General features: G+C 44.9%; 1 protein-coding gene across 2 annotated transcripts; it reads right to left on the bottom strand.

Annotated features, from left to right (window-relative positions):
• Nucleotides 1–1,304: 1,304 nt before the first annotated feature.
• Nucleotides 1,305–19,444, bottom strand: LOC119173845 (uncharacterized). Of its 2 annotated transcripts, none has more exons than XM_075895563.1 (5): nt 19,332–19,444; nt 5,914–5,981; nt 5,607–5,836; nt 3,757–3,825; nt 1,305–2,010 (listed from the first exon to the last, which is right to left on the bottom strand). In XM_075895563.1, exons 2-5 carry the CDS (start codon nt 5,972–5,974, stop codon nt 1,918–1,920), a joined length of 453 nt encoding a protein of 150 aa, XP_075751678.1. In that variant the 5' UTR covers nt 5,975–5,981; nt 19,332–19,444; the 3' UTR covers nt 1,305–1,917. The 2 variants fall into 2 exon arrangements, with proteins under 2 accessions (XP_075751678.1, XP_037280525.2); XM_037424628.2 differs by lacking the exon at nt 19,332–19,444 and adding an exon at nt 18,147–18,280.
• Nucleotides 19,445–24,696: the final 5,252 nt, after the last annotated feature.

Below are 24,696 nucleotides of genomic sequence, written 5' to 3'. Positions count from 1 at the left end.
AACCTCCCTGCCTTCCCTCTTGTTGTTTACCCCCCCCCCCCCTTGTGAGGGGAAGAAGGCTCGTCGACAGGTGGACGCCGAGGTGAGAGCCCGCGAAGTGGAGGCACGGCACGCAAGTGGCGGCAAGAGAACCTCGAATCGGAACATGTATCGACATTGCCTTCTCCAACTTTCAACCGCAACCTCTAATTCAAGATCCCCTCGTGACATAGTACTTCACCGACCACAAAATTGTAATCTTCAAAGGGAAATGACTCCCACAGCTTTGCAATCGGTAGTGTAATCCTTGTTTACAACGGCATCGAGGCGTAAATGATTACATCTTGCGTCTATATTGGTGTATAAATACAATCACCCCTAGAACAACTTGTCGCGACCTTATATATGATGGTAGAGGACTTGTCCTCTATTATCGTTCACTTCGTGGAGATGGCTTTTTTTTTTTACGTCATGTTGTTCGCTGGGGCTGGGAGTGCGGTGAGGGAGGGGGTCCGGTTGGTTTCAGCAAAAAATGCGCAATTTGAAAAATAGATTATTCATACCTCAGTGCGTGCTATGTTCTTACCACTGAGTGTGCGGTCACCGGCAGACGACACGTACGCCACTGCACCCCCTGCAGTAGCCGAGTTTTCTGTTCCTTGTTACCTTTCTCTATTCTTTCCACACCAAAAGGGGAGGCGTAGCATATTAGATATACTATTCTTCCCGTTCTCCTCCTTGCGTTCACGTATCACCTTTCTGTGTGGATCTCGAATACATCGTGACTTTACCTGTAACTCGAAGGTATTCACTTCGTTTTGTATCCCGGACGTGGCGTCCGCATTTTTGATGGGGGCGAAAATGCTTGAGGCCCTGCTTGGATTTACGTGCACGTTAAAAAAAAAAGAAAAAAAAACAGGTGGTCTAAGTTTTCAGAGCCCTCCACTACGGTGTCTCTCATAATCGTTTCGTGGCTTCAGGACGTAAAAACCCGGCAATTTTTATTATCACTTCGTTTCGTTTGCACTATTCTGCCCATATCACCTGGTTATTGTGCCGCCAGTTCAAATCTGAGTGCGTGTAGTGCATTCATGAGCGCGAGTCATGCACGATGCGAACAAGCTACGATGCCCCACTTCTGGGCTCGGCACTGCTCTTAGGTACCGCAACCATGTCTTCCTCATCGGAATGGCTGTCGGCCTTTCATTGTACAATGAGATACAACTTCTAGATAGAATGAGGCACCAAGCACTTTACGTGCAGTGCATCTGCTCAACGCAGTATAGTGCAAAAATAATGCAAAGTAATATCCTACAAGAGAGTAATATATTTTGACTGCAATATGTTTGCAGGTCTTTATTTGTTGGCGCGCCTTTTATTTTTGACGCATTCCCTCTTTTTCTTCGTATTTATAAAGCTCAGTGTTTACGTTTTGTCGTATTTATTTAAACTTCCAGTTTGTGTCGCATTCAGCAAATAAGTGTGCATTTCTACCGACTCCCACAAGCATTATATATATCCACGCTTTTTTTTTTTTATAGATAAAAGACGCAGAGATGGGCACAGTACTGAATACGCTCAATGAGATCACCCGCACTTACAACGAAATTGTACATGCCAGTGCTTCCAAAGATGCGCTGCTCAGACGCTGTATATGCACTGTGAGCCGGCAGCTTGCCCCTGTGCAGACCACAATGTTTGCCCTGTCTTTTGTCTCTCTTTTTCTATACCCTTACCATATTGTTTTTTTTTGTTGTTGTTGTTCCAGCACCGTATTTTTTCTTTCTAAAGTAGCCAATCATGTCATCTAGTTGCTAGCATTTGTGTGTGTCGTTTCCCCGTCTACAACACCTATAGTTCTGTGCGTTTATTTACACGTGATATTCTTGCCAGTGTGGAAGTTCCCGTTATAGACGTCCAGCAGGGCTACGCTTGTCGTTAAACTTCTTCACCAGTTAAAATTCTGTGCATGAAAATTTTGAAGGTCAGGGGCCCCATGTTCTTCAGAAACTGGACAATGCCGACGGCGAGCTAGAAGGAAGCAAGAAACATACGTTTTTTTTTAATTGCAGCAACATCAACAATCAAGAAAGAGAAATAGAAACAATGTTTCCGCATGAGGCAGATATGCAACCGCCTTACACGTTTTCATTATGGCAGGTCAAGGTCAAATTTACAAGGGAAATACATGGCCCAATATGAATGTGGTATTCACTTGAAGCTGCTCGACAAATGTATCGCACTAATCAACGCGTATTCGTTTAAAAGTGTGAATATTCGTAGCTATAGCTCGAACACTTTCAGGCAGTTTATGAGGATCTACAATCGCACATGAGTATGAGTTGCAACACGCTGGATGTGGTTGAGTGACCCTAAGCGTGAACAATGAAACCGACAAACATAAAATTGGTTTAGAAAGTACCTCTAATTCAGAGTTTATTTCACTAAACTTTTTTCAGTGTAGGTGCCACTTAGCAGGGTTTGCATCATTTGGAGCACGGACAGCGTGTTGCGACTCATGCAGAGCGCGACTGTACATTACATGCACAACTATAAAGATAATAAAAAAATACTAAGGAATTGGAAACATGCAGGCATATAACTGAGAACAACGAACTATTTACCTCTTGACCGTGATGCCAACATTCAAACGAACTGAATATTTCAGGCTTTCATGAGTCATGCATAGCCGCAGCGGAAATGGTTGTACATGATGGTCACTCTGGGCTACTTGAGGGTTGTCTCTTAGGCGTCGTGTTCATCAGTATAGATCTGTGCATTTCTACATCACTGCAATACGTAGTGCGAGAGTGAAATTTTTTCAGCGCCTTTTTAAAGCCTGCAAGTCAGCGTTCACAAGTATCATTGACCGCAGTAGAAATCTTAAACGCTTATCTTTGGAACACATTATGCAGAAATATTTATTCTGCCCACTGCCGTGAATAATTTAGGTTGTCTTGACTTAGTGTTGGCCGTGTGAGTCATATACCCTAATTCTACTTTCACGTGTTTGTTTGTTTGTGTGTCTGTTTGTTTGTTTGTTTGTTTGTTTCTGCATACATCACTGAGTTTTGACACCAAAACGAGATCAGCACGGTATAATGCATATCACGTTAAATTATTCTTGTCGAAATGTTAACGGCAAGAAATATCTGGCGCAGCATGAAACGGAAGTTGAAACCATCCAAAGAAATATCCGTTAAGAACCATGAATCAGAATAAGAAATGTAGCAATGAAATGATGACCTAACTTTCGGGATTTCTATCTATTCGATTCCTCAAGCACTATCATTCAGCGCTGTTATTTTCAAGCCCTTAAATTCTGCAACACCTAAAGGAACCTCGCGTTGCACCAATTTGACGGACCATACGAAGCATTTAACGAGGTCTCTGATTCTGAGTACCTGTTTTTATGTTCGAGTTAATCTGTTCCTCAAAAAACTGTATGACCGAGCTAGAGAGATCGACTTGCCAGAGCGTATGGATAAGTTTTTTTCGGAGGGGGGACAGGGGTTAGCCACGCCTTCTCTATCTTCGTAAGTGTGTTTTTATGTGTACGTATATATCATCATCATCATCATCATCATCAACCTGACTACGCCCACCACTGGACAAATGGCCTCTCCCATGTTCCATCAATCAACTCGGTCATTTGCCTGCTGCTCCCACTCTATACCAGCAAACTGCGTATATTTTGCACGTGCAAAACTGAAAATTTGCATAGAAATTTTGACCCCCCCCCCCACTCCCCGTCCTGGCTATGCCGATCCAGCTTACCGATGATGCCTCGCCGAGAATTTCGTGAGTCTTCTCGATTATGTGGGCAGGCGTGATTTCTCCGGTAATCTGTAAGCCAAAGGAAAAATAAACACGCACATGTGAACCACAAGCGTACATTTTCTGCTAGTGCGCTTTGGCCTCCTTTTGCGTTCATTAATAATAATAATAATAATAATAATAATAATAATAATAATAATAATAATAATAATAATAATAATAATAATAATAATAATAATAATAATAATAATAATAATAATAATAATAATAATAATAATAATACCTTTTATTTCTTCAAATAAAACAGTACATGTGACTAGGCCTGCCAAAGCCAATTGGTGGCTCGAGTGGCAGAGCGCTTACGTATTTTGCGGGGAAGAAGGTAACGTACCAAACGTGTACTACGTCAATTGTGGTTCCACTAACATCCGCTATAGTCAATATGCGTATGAACAGATATACCGCTAGCACATGAAGAGACATCGTGACATTCGGCCGAGCCGCCACAATCTGCTGATCCCATAAAGTTGGTTACCCTTTCCCATTCTCTTCGCGTAGGCCTGCGAGCCGGATATCATATTTCTGGTTGACAAGCCTATACTTTTCCATCATTTTTACAGCTCTCCCTCGCACCCTGTCGTCACTAGGTGAGTATGACTTTTCTTGAAAAGAAAGATAACGTCAGACAACTGTCGACACTTGCCTGCAAAATGAAGGGAAGCTTACACACATGGGGAAATCAGAAGGTATTCGAATTATTACCATTTGTCCATGATATCTCATTCTGGACATTTAGGGCAGGCGAGGTATATAGACGGCGAGTTCGCTTCTAATATTGGTTGGAATATGAATAGCTATATGTCTTGTAACTTTCACATTTTTTTTAACTGCCCACTCCTTTTAGCGTGGCCGCGCTCAACGCCTCGTAATTTTCGTCCCTGTCCTATATATCAGCGTCCCACTCCAATCTGTTTAATCGGGCGTGTGCCAGGTCTTCTGTGGGAGTACTTGTATCATACGGATCTTAGGATGCCACTCACACCCATTTATTGTTGTTTTTGAAATTGATTTTTTTTCGGAAACATTTCAGGTTTTTGAAATCGTAAGAGCTTACATGGAATGTAAAATTGCTCGAGCGTTATATAGTATTCGCCTTTATAATAGGTGTCGTTAGAGAGCATCTCCGAATATTGTAGTGACCATTTCTGCGTTAAAGTATCCCAAGAAAGCCGATCGTCTTTGATAATCCCGAATGAATAACACAAGGTTGAAGAACGGGATTCCAGATGACAACAAACGACACTAGTTCCTGAGCCTTGGAAGGCTGATATGCAGCATAGTTTTCGTCACACAGCAGCTACATTGCCTCTGTTGGTCGACAGCTGGCATAAAACAAGAGCGGCGTTCGTACCAAATGTGCTTTTTTGCCATGGAGTGCCTTCATTTGCCAGGCGCCGCGCTCTGTGCTCTGCTAAAATTACATAGTTGAAAAACTGGCTTTCTCCTGAACTTGAAGAGAACGGTGGTTTTCCCATAACGCGTTCAAGTTAATGAAGTGCGCGTGGCGTAGGATCTTTCGAACGAGTAAATCCTCCCTATGTAGCTTCCAGCACGTACGTCTGGATGGCAGAAGAGAGAAAGCACTTGAAGTGTGTGACAGTATCTTACAACTCCGCTAGTTTTCGATTAATTTTAAAATGTTTGCAGCTACAATTCTAGAGACAATAGACTCCGATACTTAGGACAATCGACGATTACTTCTGGCTTAAACGCCTGTGTGCTGGACGACAGAAACATTTTAGTCGCAATCGTGCGTAGAGAGACATGCATGGTACAAACGGCGAGCATACGGTGTCGCGAATGGCACCGACGATGGTCCGCACGTTGAGCGCGTACACAAACTTCTCGAGCAGCCTGCGGAAGCGGTGCTCCTCGGTGTCGTCCCCCAGGTGGTCGGCCGACAGCTCGAGCAGCTCTTGCTGCCGACGGATCTCGTCCACCAGGCGTTCGCGACGTGCCGCCTCTGCCGCCCGTACGTCGGCCGATGACCTCGCGGTGCGCGGACCGTCCTTCAGCACGGCTGCAGCAGACCGAAGTACGGCAGGTATTAAAGAACAATCGAATCGGTCAGTCGTTTCATATGCGAGAATCACGTACCTGCTTCAACGTCCAGGGCGGCAACGATAACCGCAAGGACGAAAAGTACTGCTCGAGCCATGGTGGACCTGCACAGACCATTCCAATTTCAGTTTACTGAAGGTGATACGATTTCTTCCGGGAAACATGTGATCGCCACATTTCAAACCTATTGCGAACTGCCCTTCGTCGACGTACATTCTTCGACATAAAGGTCCTTTTATCTTTTCATTGTACACTTCAGAGAATCTCCTGGGCAAAGTTATGGAAACGGCAGAAACAGCAATCCTTGTAACTTCTTTTACCAGCATTTTCTTAACCAATATTTGAGAAGTCGGCATATAGTCCATGGGTTTGCATCTGTGTTCTCAAATTTAGTGTAGCACGGCTGTTAGTGAACAATTCTTGTGATGGCTTCAAGTTTCTCGTAGCATATAAGAAGAGATCAGCGTATCCCATCGTCTTTAGCATGCAACAACTGTTTGATGAACGATCAAAGACTACGAGTGACACATAAAACAGCTTGAAAAGCTAATGCTATAGGAGTAGGTGTTTACCGCTACTTCTGATGCACTCTAAGAACAAACTGTGAATGCTCGGACTCGCCTTTGTGATTCCTGAATCCCGACTTGCCAATATACGACTCTCTTCAAAGAGGCTCGTCTACTCCCGTCATCACTACACTCTAAAAAAAATATCGAGTAAAAAGGGTGTCTTTTTTCCCACAACAACAATCGTCATCAGGCTTGCGTGCGCTTCCTTTAATGAAAACTCGGCGCTGGCCACTTTCCTATCGAGAACGCACTGTAACCCTGATAATGGGCATGTCGATCGTGACCGGAATGTACCGGGCGCGGGGCGAAAGCGCAAGAATGGAACGCAATATAGTTGACGACTATTGTTGTGGGACAAAAAGACACCCTTTTACTCGCTCTTTTTTTTTTTAGAGTGTATACTCTCTTCGAAGAGTCGTGAGACAGAAAAGAAAGCAAACATGTCTTATTAAAGAGTCATTTGCATGGTAAGGGATGGCTGACCTGAAGGAGTAACTTTTTCTTCTCCCTTAGAGTAAGGACAGCATGCTAAAGCTATCAGACAGTACCTCGCAAGGACAGACCTGTAGGTCATCACGGAACGACTTCTCCGTGTCGAAACGAAAGCTCCCGAATGAGGCTTCCCGTGTTCACCCGTTGTAAGTCGCCAGCCTCTCTGTCTTCCTGCGACCTTTTGGTCTTGTTTGCGCGGTAGAAAATGCTGTGTTTACCGCCCAACTATCTCGATAACAGGGACTTCATTGTTTACTTGCTTGCTTTCGAGTTGTTGGCTCACTGCGAGGGAGGTTTCCAAACGAATTTGCACCACGTATGGTGGAGTTGCGCAAATCAAGGGGGGCACTTCTGCAGTTGTTGCGATGTATACAGTCATCGCAACTTGCTACAGCGGCGATCGCCTGTTTGGCAGGAAAAAAAAAAAGACGATGAAGCCCCGAACCATAAGCACTCTCATTTTCGTATCTTGGCTGCTGAAGTCATGTGTTCAATCCGAGAAACGATATGTTACACCGCGTCGACAGGCTATATGAATGTAGATTATTAGAAAAATATATTTCTTATCCCAAAATGTTAAAGATTACTTTACGTCACACGCTAAGCTACAACCGCACAACAACACGAAACTCACACGCAACCCTAAAGTATGGAAGGTGCCTTTGTCTCAGAACAACTACAGCCTGCAATCACTAGCTCATAATATTCCAACCATACTCAACCGGTACAAGCACACAACCACATTAAATTAAAAAAAAAACATCTGCGTGACTACTTTTTATCTTTATAACAACGCATTCCCTTCGTTCTTGTTGAAGTGTCATTGTTACATTTTATGTATGAGTGTGTTGTATGCTGATCTGTATGTATAATGCTTTCTATGCGAATGCTATGTAAAAACATTTGTTGACATGTGTCATATATGTGCTATTACCATGTAAGAGACCCTGCGCTTTCGTCAAGCTGCTGCGACAGCTTTTTGCCCAGGTGTCCCTCCAGATTGCTTTTCTGGTAAATAAAAATTGAATTGAATTGAACAGAGTGAACATGCCGAAGAATCAAAAATTTAATTACCTTCTGGCGTCTCTGAGCAGGGAGGCTGCGTTCCTCATAGAAGGTTTGCAGTTTTCTGATCAGAATTACGAGCATGCAGTCGCTTTTCTGAAAGAAACCTTCGGACGAGAAGATAATTTAAGAGAGACCTATATAAAAGAGCTTGCAAACTTGGAAGCACTGAAGAGTCATAAAGATGTAGATGGGTTGAATAAACTCTCACAAAAGTTGCAAGTAAACACACGAGCACTGCAGTCGATAGGAGTGAAAATGGTTAGTTACGCCACAGGGATAGCTCCTGTTGTAAAATATGCGCTACCGGTGGATATGAGGATTGAAATGAAGATGAAAGAGATAGAGAAAGGTGACAACAGACCGGCAACTACGGAATTGTACTCAGCGTCAAGATACAGCACGAGCAGTTTGAAAGATATTATGGAGTTTTTAAAGATATACATACGCAGCAGAGAAGAAACTCGAGAGGAAAAATACGACGTTACCCAGTCACCACACAGTATGAGGCGGACTAGAACATCTACGCTTCAAAGCACCTCCATTAACAAAATGCATCTTCTGTGAGATGACTGGACACTACAAGGAAGATTGAAGAAGAAGCATTAGTATGCAACAGAAGAAAGAAGCCTTGCAACGGGAACGAAGGTGCTTCAGATGCACCAGACCTCACCACACGGCGAAGATATGCGGCGCGCTAACGTACGCTGCAAAACATGCAAGGGAAGGCACGCGACATCCATGTGTCGACCACGTACGCCTGCAGCAAAGTCAGCACAGCAGCGAAGCGGTAATGATGTTGAGCAAGTGCGTAAAAGCGCGCAACCTTACCGGTTAGACACCAGCAAGTCCTGCAACATGCACGCACAGCAGTCTGATGAACACAAGTGCATACTACTGCTGACAACCTTTTCGTGGATGAAGGGAGAAGACAGCGGGTGCTACGTACGGATTCTGCTGGACAACGGGAGCCAGAGGAGATTCATCCTCAAAAGATTGTCAAGAAAACTAGCGTGCAAGGTAAAAAGATCCGAAAGGATTACTGTAGGATCATTTGGAGGAGGAGAGATGGAACTAGACATGAAAGTCGTCGAGGTCAGCGTGAGGAAGGATCCCATCTCCGAGCCAGTCACGATTGAGGCACTGGAGATAGTAGTTATATCCTGTGACGTGCTACCATCGCCACCATTGACAATACACGAAAGAGCAAGATCGACGGGAATTTGTTTGGCTGATGACAACGAGAAGACGAACAAAGAAAGAAAAAATATGGAAACTACTATACTAATTGGAGCAGATTATTACTGGACAGTAGTCACTGGTCGCATTTGCGAGATTCATCCAAAAGTAATGGCAATAGAAACAATATTGGGATGGACGGTCCAAGGTCCTGTAGGACTTCATTGTGTGCCGATGAAATCATCGACGATTATGGTACTCAAGGTCAGTGCCAAGTCGGACACGACTGTGGACGAACTGCAGAAATTCTGGGACTTGTAAAACATGGGCATCAAGGAGAAACCAGCAACAAAGATGAACGATGAACATGTGCCAGACTACGTCCTACAAACAATGGAGTTCAAGACAGAAAGATACCAAGTGCGGCTACCATGGAAGGAAAACGTGACATTGGACGACAACAAGACCATTGCAGAGAAGAGGCTTATCCAGGTGACCAGGAAATTATGCAAGGATAAAGATAAACTCCTAGCCTATGACAAAGCTATTCGAGAGTACTTCGAGCAAGAAATAGCAGAAAACGTCGAAGAAGATGCTGGATTCGATATACAGAACAAATTTGTATACTACCTGCCGCATGAAGCAGTAATTAAGAAGGACCGAACAACGACAAAAATACGGATTGTCTTTGACGCATCGTCAAGCCAGAACCAAGTGAATCCTTGAATGACCACTTGGAAAAGGGGCCAAACATACAGCCCGACAACACAAGTTTGCTGATGAACTTTCGACACCACAAGATCGCCATGTCATCTGACGTGAAAAAAGCATTTTCACAGATAAATATACATGAAAATGACCGAGATGCACTGCGATTCATGTGGTGGGAAAGAATACCCAGCGAAGATATGCCAACCCCGAAGACAAAAACGTGGAGGATGACGAGGGTTACTTTCGGAACTACACCAAGTAGCTTCCTTCTAGCGGCCACAATTCATCGACATTTGGATAAATTCGAAGAAAAATATCCTGCAGTTGTGGCGCAACTCCGGAAAGGAATCTACGTCGATGACGTTTTACTAGGAGCCGAAGAATACTCGACATCGACAAAGATATACAAAGAAGCACGAGATATTTTTCGCAAAGCGGGAAAGAATTTAAGAAAATGGACTTCAAATGACGCCGAGCTAAGAAAACTATTTGATGAAGAAGGAGAGGATCTGGATCGAGGGATAAGAAAACAGGGACAAATCAAGATTGTGGGACTGAAATGGAATTTCGTAGACGACGTGTTGAGTTTTCCCGACACTACATGGCGAAATGACAAGGACATGAGACAACTCTCAAAAAGACAGGTTTTGCAGGCCATGGCAAAGCTATATGACCCTATAGGTTTTTTGACACCATTTTCAGATAGAGCAAAAATATTGCTGCAAAAAATTTGGATGGATAAACTGAAATGGGATGACCCGTTACCAAGCCAGCATAGATCAGCTTGGAAGGACTGGTCGGAGGAGCTTCAGCACTTAGATGACTTCATCGTTAACAAATGCTATGACAACAAGCAAGCTGAAGTGAAAGCATCGACTCTACACGTGTTCTCCGATGCGAGTCCAATGGCGTATGGAGCAGCAGCATACATTGTAACAGAATACTCCGATGGAAGCAATGAAGCCAATTTAATCATTGCAAAAGGTAGAGTCGCTTCAATCAAAAAGATCACACTAGCAAGATTGGAGTTGTTGGCGTCCACAATATCAGTCAGATTGGCCTGTCATATAACCGAGAATTTCATCAGGAAACTGAGGAGTGTGAAATTCTGGACTCACTCTCAAATTGTGTTATGCTGGATAAAGTCAAACAAAACGAAAGATCTGTTTGTTCGCAACCGCGCAGCAGAAATTAAGAGCAAGTCCAATGAGAGTCAATGGGGTTATGTTAAAAGTGATGAAAATCCTGCGGATTTGATGACAAGGGGGATGAAGATGAAACGTTTGCTGGACAGTGAATTATGGTGGAAAGGCCCCACGTGGATCAATAATGAAAAACAAAGGCCTAGCTGATTATGACATCACGCAAGAATCGGACAGTGATGACAACAAAGCCGAAGAAAAGACCATGGCAAGCTTAATTACCACCACGGGTGAAGAAAAGATAATTGATGTGAGCAGATTTGGATCATACAAGAAAGCGTTACGAGTTACCGCGTGGGTGATGCGTTATATAGGAAACCGACGAAAAGAAAGGAAAACAGGTTCGCTGACAGGAGAAGAATTGGACAAGGCAGAGTTTGTGCTGATAAAGGAGGAGCAGAAAACGCTACAAAATGCAGTGACACGAATATATGACAACATGAATCTGTACGGCACGAACATCTTCGAAGATGATGAAGGTGTCCTAAGAGTAAAAGGGAGGCTTCAGTGGAGTGATTTGAGCTTTGATGAGAAGCATCCTATTATTTTACCAAGAGAAAGTCACTTTTCAAAACTCCTAGTTCTGAACGCGCACCAAGTAACAATGCACGGTGGCGTTGCGACAACATTGACACATCTAAGAACGAAGTTTTGGATTGTGCGTGCCTGACAGATGGTGAAATATGTGATAAAGAAATGCATCACATGTAGGAGATTCAATTCTAGACCAATGGTACAAGAAATTCCACCACTACCAGCTGACAGGATAACACAAACGAGGCCATTTGACGCAGTTGGTATAGACTTTGCCGGACCGCTAAATGCTCGAGAGGAGAAAGGTGAAAAAATTGCGAAGTTTTACATTGTGATACTTACGTGTGCAGTAACAAGAGCCATACAAATGGAGTTAGTCAAAAGGATGTCATCAGAAGCGTTTATACAAGCATTCCGAAGATTCGTAGCTAGAAGAGGATTGTGTACAACTATTTACAGTGATAATGCAAGAGCATTCAGGAAATCTGAGAAAGAGATGAAGAAGATATTAAAGATGGAAGATGAAAGGGTTCAACAGTAAACCAGTAACCTGAAAATAAAATGGAAGTTTATTGTAGAGTTAGCTCCATGGTGGGGAGGATTTTATGAAAGACTGATCAGAAGCTTTAAGACATCCATGGCAAAAAAACTATAGGTGCTCAACTTTTGAATGAAGAAGAACTACGGACTGTGGTTGTTGAAGCAGAAAGAGTACTTAACAACCGGCCTCTTACTTATGTGTATGACGATCCTAACGAGCCACAACCCATCACACCGGTGGACGTTATAGGAGGCAGGCAAGCAATGAACAAGCAGGAAGAAAACATACTCGGAGAATACAGTTTGCTGAATTACTGGAGTGCAAGAAAACGGGCAATGATGACATGGTGGACCAGATGGAAAAAAGAGTACCTGAGGGAGCTTGAGTGTGCCAGCAGAAAAACAGAGCGTCACACAAATGTACAGGAAGGAGATGTACTTCTGCTTGGAGAAGCGCAAAAAAGAACTCGGAAACTCTGCAAGGTGGAAAAGATTTTCCCAGGCAAAGATGGACTAGTGAGAACATGCTTGCTTCGTACACCTGAAGGAAAATTAGTCAAGAGGCCTATTCAACTGTTGTATTGCGCTCGAAGGTTGCTTCGGTTGAATTTGGCCGGCGGGAAGATGTAGAAAACAGATTGAAGATGGAGCTCGGAGGCGAGGGAGAAGAAGTAGCCAGGGGCACGCTCTGCATTTTTTATTTCCTGTTCTGTCAACAATAAACCGAAGACGTATCGGTTCTGTGGTCTCTCTGGTCCTTCTGAAACACCGACCATGGCAGTCGCACTGCAATCAGTCGGAATAGTAGGGGCTCACGTAGTGTGCGGTTTGACTGCACGTTAATAAATCAAAGATAAGCAAAACCCTTCAGAAGCATGCCTGATAATAATATCATGGTTTTGGTGATTGATATCCCAAATATTATTATTGCAACAAAACTAAGATGCGCTGAACACGGACGCAGAGGGAAGTCATGATTATTAGTAAATGTTTTTCTTAATTATATACCAATATATATTTGCTGTATATACTTACGTTGTTCTGAGTACATTTGTAAGACCGTCCATTATAATGCACTGTACCGTCGAGAAAGTCCACATTAAGTAGCAGGCATCTGTTCCTTTTACTGACAGGGCAGTTAAGAAATGTCTTTTAATTGGCGCGTGTAATGCTATAACCAAAGAGTTTCCAACAATATTTACTAGAGAAAACGTTGGCACTGCAATTTGCTGAGCGTTAGCTGCACATCGTCTTTCGCCCAAGTGATTTCATGCGGCATGGAGCCAATTAAATGTAGCCTAAAGAGCATTAGACAAATCCATCGTTCCCATGCTGTCTGAAGCGCAGTGCGTTGCAGGTATAGCATAGCCTCAAGCGCCAGATCTCCCTCTACAGTGTATTACTACGAAAGTCTGTGGATATAACAGCCATCATAACAGCTGCACAAGCCTGCGCTTACTTTTAGCCGTGCATTTCACACGTAAAAGATGGCACGCGCAGGGAGACGCGCGTTGTTCGGACATATGGCGTGTTCTGGGAATGATATCATTTGCGTACGCAGCGTATAATACAGTTCGAGTGGTTCAGGTGAGAATGAAATGCAGTAAATTCGGCGATGTCTCAACGCAGCGTCCCTCGACAGTTTCCCCGCCCACTTCCGCTGAGGCCCTTGCGATGAGTTCACTGCGCCATCATCATCATCATCATCATCATCATCATCATCATCATCATCCTGACTACGCCCACTACAGGCAAGGGCCTCTCCCATGATCTCTAAATCAACCCGTTCTTGTGATTTCTGCTGCCAAGTTATACCTGCGCAGCTATCATCATCATCACCATCATCATCTTCATCATCATCATCATCAGCCTCACTACGCCCACTACAGGCAAAGGCATCCCCCATGATTCCTAAATCAATCCGGTCTTGTGATTTCTGCTGCCAAGTTATACCTGCGAAATTTTTTAATCTCATCGGCCCACCTAACTTTCTCTCTCCCCGTCGTGCGTTTCCCTTCTCTGGGAATCCATGCAGTCAGCTACCCTCAATGACCAGTGGTAATCCTTCCTACGTGATATACGTGCTCAGCCCATGTCCATTTCTTCTTCTCTCTTCGCAACATTTCTTTTTAACATCTTTAATTTCCCTCACCCCTTTCCCCAGCACAGGGTAGCCAGCCGGTCTAAGAACTGGCTAACCTCCCTGTCTTTCCACTTAAACTTTCTTCCTCCTCTTCCTTCCTTGTTCTTGATTTCAACAACGATATCCTAATCCCCGGTTTGTTCCCTGACCCACTCTGCTCTCTTCTTGACGCTTAAGGTTACACCTATCGTTTTATTTCCATCACTCGCTACGCCGTCCTCAATTCGAGCTGAACCCTCCTTGTAAGCCTCCATTTTTTTTTGTTCCATAGGTAAGTGCTGGCACGATGCAGCTATTATATACTTTCCTCTTGAGGGCTAGTGGCAGATAAGCATTAATAATTTTAGAATGCTTGCCGAATATGATCCACCTCATCCTTATCCTTCTAGTTATTTCCCTCTCAAGGGTCGGCTCCGCGGTTACTACCTGTCCTAAGTTGACATTCCTTTACAACCTCCAGTGTCTCTCCACATATCGCAAAGCGTCGTTTTCTTTCGAGACTGTTGCACATTACCTCAGTTTGTGCATACTAATTTTCAGACCTACTCTTCTGCTTTCCGTGTCCTGTTCAGTAGTCATCAGCTGTAATTCTTCCCACGTAACTATAGGTGACGCATAAACGAGCGGCGAGAAGCAAGACACCAGGCCAGAACTCGCTTGCGGTGTAATCACAATATCAAGGGTTTTACGTCCCAAAACCCCGACGTGATTGTGAGAGACGCCGTAATGGAGTGTTCCGACAGTTTCGACCATCTGGGGTTCTTTGACGTCCACTGACATCGCACAATACACAGACTTCGAGCATTTCATCTTCATCGCAATGCGGCTGCCGCAGTGAACAATGAACCCACGGCGCTTGCATTGTGGCAGACTATTCTTTTAAAAGACCGCATATTCACCTGGCATAAAACGAAGCGGGAGACCTGAGTCAGTCTCTCACTTAGCGTCATTGGAGACTATCACGTATTAAAGACTATCACTTGGGGACTGTCACGTATTAGAGACTATCACTTAGAGTATATACATGGCGCCCTCACATATAAATATTCAGCGTACACGTTCGCGCCCTACGTTTTCTCTCGTGGACAATGCTGAGCGCAGCCAACTGTTTCTTGAATGAGACCGTATACAACCGCCGGCATGTGCTCGCGAATCGATGGACGAAAGGCCGCTCCATACAAACGCATGCTGTGTTATTGATTCGAGGCGTTATTGTGTACGACAAATGTTGACTCATTCGGGGTCGTTTTTTCGTCGTCTTTTAGAGAGAACAATCTGCCGACATCAATGCGCGTGCAGATACCAACAGCGATTGCTAGGCGTAGAAGGCACAAAAGCGATAACAGCCCACTCTATGGACCGGAAGCAAACTCAAGTGCTCGGGTGACAATGTGGCGTCATTCATGAGTGAGGCGTCGCATCTTCACTCATTCACGGGTGATGCGTGAAGCATTCATGCTCGGCTATGTTGGGACTCCGGGTCCTGCCGGTCTCGTTTTCGGTAGCTGGCCCCGTCGCAGGATCCATCGTCCAACAATTCAGCGAGAAGAAGCGCCCGAACGAACAACAGAGATTTATTTACATGTGAAGAAGTGGTCAACTGACCCAAAGAGAGAAGAGTGAGTGTGATACAAAACGTCTTCGGCATTTTATAGCGCCGCGCCGTTGACACTGGGCGCCCCGTCCGCATCGTCAGCCAATACGGTGTCTCCGGCACCTCGGCCACGAGAGAGGGGGAAACACACCTCACAACACATGGAGTGGCACATCCTAACACGAGGTCCATATATGGTCACGGCGCCCTAAAATGTTACCAAACATGGTCACGAACGCACAGCAGACCCCGGAGCTCTCCCGGCGAGGAGGAACCCGAATGGGGAGGTGGGGGTGGCCTTCACCGTCGGTCAAGAACCGGTTCTCCCCCAAACACTTCCTGCTTGGCTCCCCAGGGCCGGTCGTAACAGCTAATATCGGTGTTCAAGAGAGTGGTAGTTTTTTGGGCAAGTTCAGAGGTGTAACTAGAATTTTTTTTTTCAATGGAGAAGGAGGGACTCAACAATACTTTTTGTATGTTCGTGTGTGCATTTGTGTGTGTGCGTGTATATATGCGAAAGCAAAATTGAAAAATTTTGGTTTGGTACATGGTTACACCGGGAGAAAGCCTCCAAGACTTCGAAATAGCAAAATGTGAGAGAGACATTCAGAGACAGTAAGAGAGACAATCTTGTGATACTGCATCAGCTTCTGCCTCTCAGATTTTCCAATTTCGATGTTTTGGTGACTTTCTACGAGTGATGTTGGTGTTTCATTTTCACGTTTTCCCCGTTTTTTTTTTCTTTCGCAAAGCTATGCAGCGTATGTCCGTGACCACTTTGCCCAAAAATGTTGCACCAGTTGGCGAAGAATAGATTTGCGGCTACCAAGCGCTTCACGAACTGCTGGCATTGCTGTCATTCGTGATAGACTTCTCTCGTGGGTCAGAAAAATAGGCCACATGGTCTCATACGTATATACCTAAAACAACGTTTTCTTGTGCTTCCATTTATATTCATCGCAGACTGTGTCCTACATTGCGAACTTCTGGTCTCCCCTCTAGTTGTTATGATGGATTCATTGCTCAGGTGATGATCCCGTTTTGAGTCTCCGGAAAATGACAACCTTTTTTGTTCAACTGCGATGTGTGCTTTTAGATTTCAGTTAGTTTCGATTACCCTGCTACCCGCAAGGCTTTTTGGTTCGATCGTATAGAGCGACCGCCCAGGAATGACGTTCGATCCTGAGACGAACGTAAAATTTTTCTCGACTAAAAGACTTTCTTTCTGAAGAATTCCTATATATTTTTTTCAGCTCCGTTCATGCAATCGGATCAGTAGATGTCCCCGCCCCTTTTTTTTTCTCTCGCGAAGCATTTCTTTTGGTTGGCTTCAACGCTACAGCCTAGATAGAGCGACTTGTTACCGCATGTGTGCAAAGGGGCTTAAATCTTATATTAGATGCTACATATAATATACATATTACATACTATGTGCAGCGTGGTTTGTGGTTGCATATAATATTACCTATCGTGTACAGAAGCATATTGCACAGAAACGGTACCTTTAGAAGAACGAGAAGCTACACGGGTCTATTGAAGTACTGCATTACTAACTACATCAAAAAATGCTGCAGTGAGTCGAAGGTCAGCTGCAACTGACATGATTCTAACATTTAGGCCATCGCTGAAGCAGTCACGTTTCCTGCCGAGCATGAGATCCGCTAAACATTCGTCGTTAATTATGCACTAAACGCGTATAAAGTGATATTTTTTTTTTGGCCACAACTTTAAGACACGTAACTTGTATATTTTAACAAGCGCAAACCAAAAAAAAATAACAGAAGTAAAAGACTTAATTACGCATCTCTTTCGCCCGTGGTTGTTGCTTTGTGTTTGGGAGGGTGTACGTGTTATAAGTTACTACAAACTAGCCCTAATTTCTTCGTTAAGAGACTGGTCTGACCAGATTGTTTACAAATACCAAAAGTTATAACACTTAAAATATCTGCAAGTTTTTGCCCCGCCGTGTTGGTCTAGTGGCTAAGGTACTCGGCTGCTGGCCCACAGGTCACGGGATCGGATCCCGGCTGCGGCGGCTGCATTTTCGATGGAGGCGGAACTGTTGTAGGCCCGTGTGTTCAGATTTGGATGCACGTAAAAGAACCCCAGGTGGTCTAAATCTCCGGAGCCCTCCACTACGGCGTCTCTCATAATCGTATGGTGATTTTGGGACGTTAACCCCCACAAATCAAACAATCAATCAATTTAAAATATCCGAGGGAGTTAAAAGAGAAGCATACCTGTTCGACTAACGTCGGCCCGATCCACACAGATTTGTTTTCGTTGGTGTAGCCGAAAGCAACATTATCCTGCTCATATATAGCTAGCCTTCCCTGGTCGTCAGCAGCGCTCTCTCGGAGGATTCGTTGATAAGCACGCACCTGCTCGCCGACACCTAAAAATATCGCTTCGCCCCCCCCCCCCCCCCCGCCCAACACGCCCCGCAACACCCCGTGCCCAGCGTCCGCGACGCAGTTGGAGAAAAAAACAGCTCACGTAGTCCTTCCAAATGTTCAATTGGAAGGATCGGGGTTGGGCAGCAACAGCACCAGTTAAACCCCCAATGTTTCAACATGTTGACCATTGGTTCTGTGGCACTTTTTCTTTCTTTTGCTTGTTGTGCTTCTGTGCTTATCGGATCGTGATAGGTAAGCTATTGTGGGGTTTTCCTTATTTCGCTATTGCCATTGTGATTATGTGTGCTCGTAGACCCGGACACACGTCGAGAGAAGCACCTGGCCGTTTCGTTGAGCCGCAGACATTGTTTTAAATGCTAATCATCTTTGTTCAGAGGGCATGTTGTTGACAGTAGCAACCATTGTTGCGATATTTTACAGGCATTGCACCCCACGTAATCTCTTCGTGGCTTTGTATAGCGCTTCGCGGCTAGGAACCAATTAAAAGTTCATTGTTAAAAGTTCATCGTTTGCTGGATATTTCTGCGAGTGTGTTAGAGTCTTTCAAATATCCACCTTCGCCGATTCAACGCGTTTTCCAAACGTCCCTTTCTCGGGTGATATGCTACTTACGAAGTGGCGAGCGTGTTTTTCCGCAAAAGAAACTGCTTGCAGTAACAACTCACAGCTATTCAGTCTATCCCGATTCTCGTTATCACTGGGTCTTGACGAAAATATCGCCTGGAAGTATCAGGAGAGGTCGACAGGCGTTGACGAATGCCTATTTTCATCTCTGGAAGCAAGGTCGTCTACTGTGGACGGACGCGCAGGCTGTGCCCTATATTATATGTCCCACAGTCGGCGCTTTCGGTGCGTTGCAAAATATATTCCGGAGAAAAAGATGCAGCGAACACGTCAGTGCATGGAGTCGCCCACTAGTGCTCGAAATGTTTTCTCAATTAAGCATCTAAAAAAGCAAACTCCGGGATAGTCAAGTAGGCGTATCATCAACTGCCGTCCCTTGCTTACCTGCCCGGTAGAGCGCCACTGGGACGAGTCTGCGATTAACCGGTGGCCGCTTCCTTCTCGGAGGCCGAAATCACCCAAGTCCCCACAAGGTCAAACTCTGCCTTTCTTTGATACTCGAAGATATCGACCATCGTGCGGGCGCAGCTCGACTCTTATCTTTAGACACGGCTTCAAGTGATCGCATAAGAATCGATATGGTTCCGAGAACCTTCGTGCAGGATCGCAGTGGCAATCGTAACGCTCACAGTGCTACGCCAGGAGCGCAGTAGATAGATGAAAAAAGAAAACAGTGCGGTGACAAACCTCCCCGTATATCTCCGCACGTGCCCCATATTTTGAAGCACTTGCCCCGGTTGTGATTGAAGCACGCTGAAGACGCCTTGGCCTTGTACGCTATGGCCTGAGGGTGCGTAGTTGACCTTGTTAAGATCACTGACGAGTCCTCAAGAAGCGTCGCTTCAACACGCGCAGATAGCGCCAACTTTCGCTTATCTTAGTCAACGTACACACGGCAACTCCGTAGAAATAAATCAAACCCACTTGTAACAATACTCAAGTGCCATAAAAATTTCATTGTTATAACCAATTATTGCTATAAACGAATTTCTCGAAAAAATAAATAGGAGACGGCAGGCTGTTGCAATAAAACTATATTACCGGGTAGGATATGCCAACAAAACACCAATGATAAGGATGACAAAGCTGCAGATTTTTCGGACACGCTTGAAAATTGAGAACCTTTCCTTCACTAGTCGTATTTTCTTTATTTATTTTTTATTTTATTGTCAGCCCCTCTTGGGCTATAACAGGGTTGTAAAAGAACATACATACACAACAATTAAGCACTCCCTATACAAACTAAAACTTATGATGGTCATGGCACTTTACAAGAAACAGTCATAGCACTTTACACTTCAAAACAGATAGTAAACATAAAGAAAAGTATTGAGTCAATGTATATCAACGCCTGAAATTAAGGAAGCTGAAAGTCTACCAAGTATCAACTTTTCACACAAATTGCATGTCTGGAAACGCTTCAAAAGAAACCGCCACTCCCATGCTGTTGTGGATTTCAAAAGTCAGCTTCACCGTAATGACACAGTGCAATGCGAGAAGGCATAATGCGAATCCAAATGGGTGCTGTGGAACGTTGGGGTTGTGGGTGGGCCCGGTGTTCAGCGGCTCGAATTTTGGTTTTCGTCTTTATTTTCGTGGGCTTTGAGTTTTATTACTTTTTTGCTACGAACACACAGCAGCCAGAGTTCATTGATATGACCGATAATATGGCATGCGGGCATTGCTGTAATTGGCTCATTTCACCGCAGTAAACATACAAAATTTGGTGCAGCAGCTTGTGGTCGTTATAACGGTATATTGTTAAAACCGCTATAGTTATACATGAGTTTAAATTGTAATCATCTTGTGTATTAGATGCCAATCATACATTATAGAGAGAAATATATCCGAGAAGGATTTAATTCGAGCAACAAGAAACTCAAATTATTTATCGCAAGACAAATATGTCCATTAGTTCACGCAGGCTTTCGAAATTGATATTTGGCTTTGGCCCGAACACTCCTCTTTCCGTAATTTTTTCGCATATTTTTATTATGCTTCTTTTTGAGGAATCATTTAAGCTGCAGGCACGCACCTTTTGCGCTTGTTTCCATTTGTGCATTGGCTGCCCTTGTGCTCGAAAAAAGTTATAAGAGCCAAACAAATCAATTAGCTTAATCCTCAGTTTTGGTCCAGTGATACTTGTATAATTGCTAGTTTATGATAAAGTGAACTTTTACGAACGCCCTGACATTTTACACTCGCTGCTTTGTAAGCGCTCATATTGGGGGCAAGCTCTCTAGAACAGACGATGCAGTGGGGTTGCTCGCTGAATCAAGGCATCGGCGCATAAAGGCATCATCACGCACGTTGGTTACAGTTGAGCCACTCTTCAGAGTTACTGTATATTGCACAAGGTTCCGAGTTTTAAAGCCAAGGTCTGGAATGTTCTCATGCTTTCCTTCACGGCGACATTCCGTAATATAATTATCTCAACAAATTATTCACCCCTTTTTATTACGAGCTTTCAGCCATGAGCGCTCGATCTGGTCGTGTTTGCCAAGCCAGGCAACATCGATCAGTTTTTGCTCCAACTGAGTTGTACAGATATTTATGCTAAAACGGTGTCAAATGATAGCGGATAGCCATGAAGAGCGCGGCACGCCACTTCAGTTGCCTCTGGTGAGCTCTGTCACGCAAATTTCAGTAGTGTTGGTATGGCTACCGTACCCATGGCGACAGCTGTCTGTACACAGAAATTGCCACTTGCACATAATAAAATTTGTCCTAGTCGCCCGGCAGCTCAAAGGGAAGAGACAGAGTGCTTAACACTCGCTCCAGTTACCACTAGGGACATGGACGAGAAAAAGCTTTTTGGCTAGAGGTGTCCACATATGCGCGGGCAGCCTTCCAATAGCATGGAGTCTGCTTGAGAAGTCCACATCGGTGCCCTCTCTTGAAAGACAACTGATATTCATTGGCACAGTTTGTGCAACCTTCTTGATTTCTATCGCGGCAGAAGAGTCTTATATACCACCCAAGCGAAGTTGGTGATTCAGCTTGTATATGGTTGTCAACATGAAGGACTCTGAGCTGATGAGACCAGAAGCCCCCAAAGAACTTCCACAACCATTCACCGTGATCAGTGACGAGTCTATCAAAGCGGAAAAACAAGACGCCATTGAAGAAGAGAAAAATGAAGAAAATGACCTATTGGCGACCTTCGTCCCGATTTTCATCAGCATGAAGATTCTCGGCATCGGACTGTCGCTGTCGGATGGCTCCGCAAAAAACGGCTCATGTCCGCGGACGCTGGGCTGCGCCTGGAAGCTTCTCATCGCCACAGTGATGCTCACTTACGTGGGATACTCAGTCGTCATGGCAGTCCCGTCGTCGGGCACGGACCTCGTGAGCAACGTAATAACCACCTCATCGGCCCTCGTAGTGTACGTCACAATGCACAAGAGTGGCGAAAGTTTGGGCAGCACGCTTCGAAAGCTGACCGAAGACACTGAGCGCGCTCCACCGGAGAGAGGAATCTTCATCGTCACTTTCGGAGCATGGGCGATGCAGGGTCTCACGGTCGTCTCCAGACTGGCCCGATGCTACACCGAGGCAGGCGACTCAGCGGCTGCCGACTGCCTCCGAGGGAACGACACCCTTTGTACGCAACCCGCAGTCGTCGCCAACTTCATGGAAGTCATGGTCCGTTACGGACTCCTTCGAGGAAGCATCTGGATGAGCATGCTGCTGGCCTATTACATGCTCGTGCACATCGAATCGAGGCTTAAAGCCCTCAACGTGGCGTTCTTTCACACGCAGAAACTCAGCAACGAGTCTCTTCGTTCTTTCCGGCGAACACACAATGTCCTCTGCCGGACGATAAAGGTCGTCGATGCCTCCTTCAGCGTCTGCAGCATCGCTTGGTACACACATTCTATCGCCGAGACACTGGCGAGCGTCGACCAGTTCATTTCTTTTGTCTCCGATGACATCTGGTGCGTGCCGTTTCGCGTATGCGTAGCCCTCAACGCGGTCTGCCTACTGGCACTTATGCTGTTCACCTCCGAAGCAGCTCACTGCGCCAGCAAGCAGGCTCGGAACTCGGTCGTGCTTCTCGCACAGCGATCGGCCGAGATGCAACAGCCGGAGATGTACGAACAGATCAATGCGACCATCAACTCGTTCCGTCGGGGCGCCGTTACCGTGCATTGCTGTCGCGTGTGGCCGATCTGTCGGGCCTCTGGTCTTCTGGCATTCTTCGTCGCAGTGGTAGGCATCAGTGTTCTTGCATTGTGCCGCCCGACGAGTAGAGCTTTCTTGCAGCCTTACTTCACACTGTGAATTCATTGCGAGCATCTGGAACCACCACGTTTTCTTTTGCAGTGTTGTGTGGCGCAAGATTCCTGCGATAATACGTGAATGAGGAACGCTGAACTCCACGAGTGACACTGTTATAGGTTTAAGCAGCCAAAGGCTAGGTGACTGATTTAGTCATCAGCTTCCTTGAAACGCCCGACTTTCTATAATTTTTGAACGATAATAACAACAACAGCAGAAGTCTTCAAGACTGGGCGATACGCTTTCCCGATCTTTGCCTACTGCAGCAACTCTGGTGAAATTGAACATTTCATTTCACTTTTCCTGCAGTTCGACAGTAGAAGAGCAGCGATGGTCCGCAGCTCACTGAGGAGTGGTCATAGGCACCGGGCGTTGGGAGATAGCGTTTTTTTTTTCTGAAAGGGTCGCGGCAATAAGGACGAGTGCCAAACAAATTTCGATTGCCTTCCTGCGAGACATTGGGCGACTTTACACGTGGTGACAGACCCCTACGAATCTTGAGGAACTCTGGCGGAACAATTGCCACCTATATGTTGGCCAGGCTATCCCTGTTTGCTGCAACAACACAACGACCACCAGCACCACGAAGTTGGTCTTGGAAAATTAGCCAGTGTGCCTCCGGGGTTTTTTCTGCCTCCTTCGTCATCTCCATGACGGCAGCCGCAGCGACAGAGTCTGTGTTTTATGTCGTCACGAAGCATTCACACTTCGTGTACCTTTTGTGTTTCGCGGAAACAAGTATTACTCTTTTTTTTTTCATACGCTCTGGCTCTTACCATGGCAGTAGTATTGAAAGTTGGGCTAGTCGGTTCGGCAGCATTTTCTGGTACAGCGCGAGATCGATGAAGATAGAAGACGGAAGGGACACAGACGTCTGTATCTCTTCCGCATTCCGTCTTCGTCAATCTCGCGCTACCGAAATATGCATGCCTTTGCTTTCCTTAACGGTTAGACTGTCAAAGCTTCGTGTGACAAACAAAAAATAAAAATGTTAAAATGTCACTATAACTTCTTCTGCGTGTGAATGAAGTAAAAGTAAGTTTCATGCTTTACAAAACACACGCGTTCATGCTTCACAATACAAGATGAAATATAACAGTAATAATGCGTGGTACAAGCATACATTGTCATCGGGCGTCAGAATATGTATCATAATGACTTTATGGTTCAAAGCCTGTCACCAACTATATATATACAAGAGGCACACAACTTTCAGCGCCTATTTCTTTAAGGCGTAATGAGTGCATAGCAAGCTTGAAAATATTTCCTGCGCTAAGTGCTCAAGTACGCTCGCTATCGCGTTCAACTCTTAAAGGCAAATTTGAAGGTCCGACAACTTTTTCGTATTTCGGCTACTTTGGCATATTAAAAGCTCCCGAGCCTCGCCATGTGGATTATCTAGCTTCCTCACAATACTCACTAAATCCATTTTACCGAAAAATTTTCATGCGCTTTAGCAGGAACCGTC

This window comes from Rhipicephalus microplus, chromosome 5, assembly GCF_043290135.1.
Source record: "Rhipicephalus microplus isolate Deutch F79 chromosome 5, USDA_Rmic, whole genome shotgun sequence".
Lineage (NCBI taxonomy): Eukaryota > Metazoa > Arthropoda > Arachnida > Ixodida > Ixodidae > Rhipicephalus > Rhipicephalus microplus.
This window is presented reverse-complemented; position numbering and strand designations above follow the sequence as displayed.

Excerpts from the sequence above, each read along its gene's own strand:
- LOC119173845 (XM_075895563.1), bottom strand. The coding sequence starts at position 5,974 with ATGGCTCGAGCAGTACTTTTCGTCCTTGCGGTTATCGTTGCCGCCCTG. Across the intron at positions 5,837-5,913 it reads CGCCCTGGACGTTGAAGCAG|CCGTGCTGAAGGACGGTCCG; the intron begins GTACGTGATTCT and ends GGTCTGCTGCAG. Across the intron at positions 3,826-5,606 it reads TCGGTGCCATTCGCGACACC|ATTACCGGAGAAATCACGCC; the intron begins GTATGCTCGCCG and ends TTTGGCTTACAG.